Source organism: Athene cunicularia, assembly GCF_003259725.1.
Source record: "Athene cunicularia isolate RWA chromosome 7 unlocalized genomic scaffold, athCun1 chr7_part2, whole genome shotgun sequence".
Classification (NCBI taxonomy): Eukaryota; Metazoa; Chordata; class Aves; order Strigiformes; family Strigidae; genus Athene; species Athene cunicularia.
Window position 1 is genome coordinate 3,936,649 of NW_020799108.1, and position 3,463 is coordinate 3,940,111.

Consider the following 3,463-nt stretch of genomic DNA (forward strand, 5'->3'; position numbering starts at 1 on the left):
GGGATGAAGCAGGGCCTCATACAGACCTTCAAAAAAAAAATCAAGTAAAAACATAAATACATATTTTCTTACAAAAATGAGATTTACAAAATATACATACTGCACTTGTCTTACACGTTTGTTTTTTTCTTTTTTCTTCCACGTGCACATTATAGAATACAAAAACCCAAGCCCTGCAAGTCTGAAATCAGATTTACTGAAGGATTTGGCTGATGGGCCCATTCCTCATGCCCAGACTACTGGTATGCCCTCAGACAGCAGCAGTCTGCCCCCTCACCCTGAACAGGTTTTTTTCTTTTTAACTTTTATTCCAGACACTTTTCCCCCCAAAAAAATGAAGAGCAGCTATAGGGTGGAGACTTGCTAAAAATCCAGAATTTCCTATTTTGTCCTTAGGCAAGAATATACACACACACATATACTTATAAAAACAACCCTTCAGTGAATATAAAGGTAAAGTAGTATGCAAAAAAATAAAATATGAACAAGTCAACATAAAAATTTCAGAATAGAAAAATCTGTCACATTTCAAAATGAAAACAATGCATTTGATAGTTAATTTTTGAACATCTTTCCTTCCAAAACGCGATTACTGGAAACTTAACCAGCTGTATTTTAGCTGAAATGAGAAGGCTCCCCACTTGCAGTAACTGCTTGCTTCTAAACCCCAGCCCCAATCCCCCAGCCCCCTTCTGCACCACTGAGTCATTGCCATGCAGTTCAGGGAACCTGAGGAGCAGGCCTCCTGAGCCAAAAGGACTTCTCCTGTCCCCAGAAGCCGTCTGTGTATTGCCTTTACTTTCAGCGAGCTCACGGCAAAGCAGGAGAGGAAGCAGGTTTATGGGAAGAAAAGAATCGTATCTTTACATTACATATTTTAACGGCTCTTGTTTTGGGAGGTGCTCTCGATTACGCTCTTCTTGCCCTCTAAGTCTTGCGTTTCATTCAGCTTAGAAAAGCGACCCATACTGAACGGTAGGAAAACATCCTGCCTCCCTTTTTTTCATAAAAGGAATGTTTATTTCTGCGAGCTCCTCACATCCAAGGGTGAACCTCAACGACTTCTTTTTGTTAGTTTGCCCATAAAAACCGATCCCATGCTTATGCCTTTCTACACAGAAAACACTTTTGTTTCCCTCTTTGTCTCCTAGAACAAAGGCAAGGGGGAAAAGCCTTCTGCTGAAAAGCAACAAGTCATTTCTTTTCAGGGTGTGGAATAGCAACCCCCTCCTTCCCCACAGCAGCAAGAACAACAGACCGAGGGCCGAATTTTCACTTTAAAACAATTACAACAGGTATCGCGGAGGTAAAAAGGAACCCGTGAGTTGACAGACCAAAGGCACCTCACCAGCACACGGTCTGGGCTGTAGCTGGCGGTGCAGTACTCACGTGATTGCTCCGCCGGGCTGGAAGGAGCAGGCAGTAATCTCAGGCTCAGGATTTACCCGGCCTGCGTTGCAGTTTGACCCCAGCAATTTGGAGAGGGTTTGGCTACTTCTCGGCAGGGGCAGCTCAACAGATCTGGCTTCCCCTCCCTCTCACCCAAAGCAAGGCAGAATGGTTTTAGTTGGATTAGTTTTTTTTTTTCCAGCACAGGGGCAGCAGGAAAGAGAAAGGGACTTCTTGCAGGTGAAGGACTCCCCCAACCCACCAGTGGCCTCTTTATCTGTGCTCTTCCACTTAGCTGGGCATAAGCACTACTAGACAGTCCATCTGATTCTTTACGCAAAGATTATGGGGTTTTTCCAACCCCCTGGGAGGAAGAAAAAGTTTGGAAAAGCCTCCCTCCCTCTTCGGGGAGCCATTGCCATCCTCTTCTGCCGAGTATCCCTCTCCTCTGCACGTGTGCATGCGTGCGTGTATGTGTGTGTGTGTGTGTGTGTGCCAGAGGGGACGGGGGTCTCATACTGCCGTCTCGCCTTTGCTGCCGGTGCTGAGTCTGTGGTAGAAGCGTCGCCAGGACTGAAGGGTTTTGCCAGACCAGATCCAGAAGCCAGTCGTGATCCCAACAATCATGGTCATGAGGTACTTGATCATGAAGACAGTGAAGTCTGGGCTCATAGGGGCGAAGTGGCTGGGACAGGGCACAGCGTAAGTTTTGCAGGTCTGGAGGAGCCACGTCTTCTCCCAGGTGCCACGGAAGGCCTGCTCATAGAAGTAACATGCCAGGACAATGGTGGCAGGCACTGTGTAGAGGACGCTGAAGACACCGATGCGCACCATCAGCTTCTCTAGTTTCTCCGTCTTGGTGCCGTCGTGCTTCATGATGGTGCGGATGCGAAACAAAGACACGAAGCCAGCAAGCAAGAACGAAGTGCCAATGAAGAGGTACACAAACAAGGGCGCCAGCACAAATCCCCGCAGCGAGTCTACACTATAGATACCTACGTAGCACACGCCACTGAGTACGTCCCCGTCCACCTGCCCCATGGCCAAGATGGTGATGGTTTTGACAGCGGGCACAGCCCAGGCGGCCAGGTGGAAGTACTGGGAGTTGGCCTCGATAGCCTCGTGGCCCCACTTCATGCCGGCAGCCAGAAACCAGGTGAGGGACAGGATGACCCACCAGATGGAGCTGGCCATGCCGAAGAAGTAGAGGATCATGAAGAGGATGGTGCAGCCTTCCTTCTTGGTGCCTTGGGCCACAGTGCGGTAGCCGTCCTCAGAGAAGCGCTCCAAACACACCACCCGCTCCTCCAGCAAGAAACCTGCCGCGTAGGCCACCGCCACCATGAAGTAGCAGCCTGAGAGGAAGATGATGGGCCGCTCCGGGTAGCTGAAACGGCGCATGTCCACCAGATAGGTGAGCACAGTGAAGAGGGTGGAGGCGCAGCAGAGCACAGACCACACGCCCACCCACAGTCGGGCAAATCGCACCTCTGCCTCCTTGAAGTACATGAGCCCGTTGGGCCGGGCGGGCTCGCAGGGGGCCCCGCAGTCCCGCTCCCCCAGGAACCGGTAGCCCAAGTAAGGGGGCACTTTGAGCTGCCGCGGGCAAGAGAAGGAGAAGCCGGAGGGGGGCTGCGGCGGGGTGAGGAAGTCGGGGAGGTAACCAGCCGTGGGGTGGGCCGTGGCCCCCCGGCCTGCCGCACCGCCAGGCCCCGGCGGGGCGTCCGACGTGTTTTGCCCCACGCAGATCTCGCCCGCGCCGTGGACCGGGAAGTTCTCGCAACGGAGCCGCTCTGGCCACTGGAAGCCGAACTTGTTCATGAGGGCCTCGCAGCCCTGGCGGGCCCGCTCGCAGAGGGAGCGGCAGGGCGGGATGGCCTGCTCCAGCACGGTGCACACCGGCGCGTACATGGAGCAGAGGAAGAACTTGAGCTCGGCCGAGCACTGCACCTTGACCAGCGGGTAGAACTGGTGCACCTCCAGCCCCGCGTCCTCCTGGTTGGTGTGGCCCAGCAGGTTGGGCAGGATGGTCTGGTTGTAGGCGATATCCGTGCAGAGCGGGATGGAGATGGGC

General features: G+C 52.8%; 1 protein-coding gene across 1 annotated transcript; it reads right to left on the reverse strand.

Annotated features, from left to right (window-relative positions):
• Nucleotides 1-6: 6 nt before the first annotated feature.
• FZD7 (frizzled class receptor 7) lies at nt 7-3,457 on the reverse strand. Its single transcript, XM_026853303.1, has one exon. It carries the CDS (start codon nt 3,298-3,300, stop codon nt 1,903-1,905), a length of 1,398 nt encoding a protein of 465 aa, XP_026709104.1. The 5' UTR covers nt 3,301-3,457; the 3' UTR covers nt 7-1,902.
• Nucleotides 3,458-3,463: the final 6 nt, after the last annotated feature.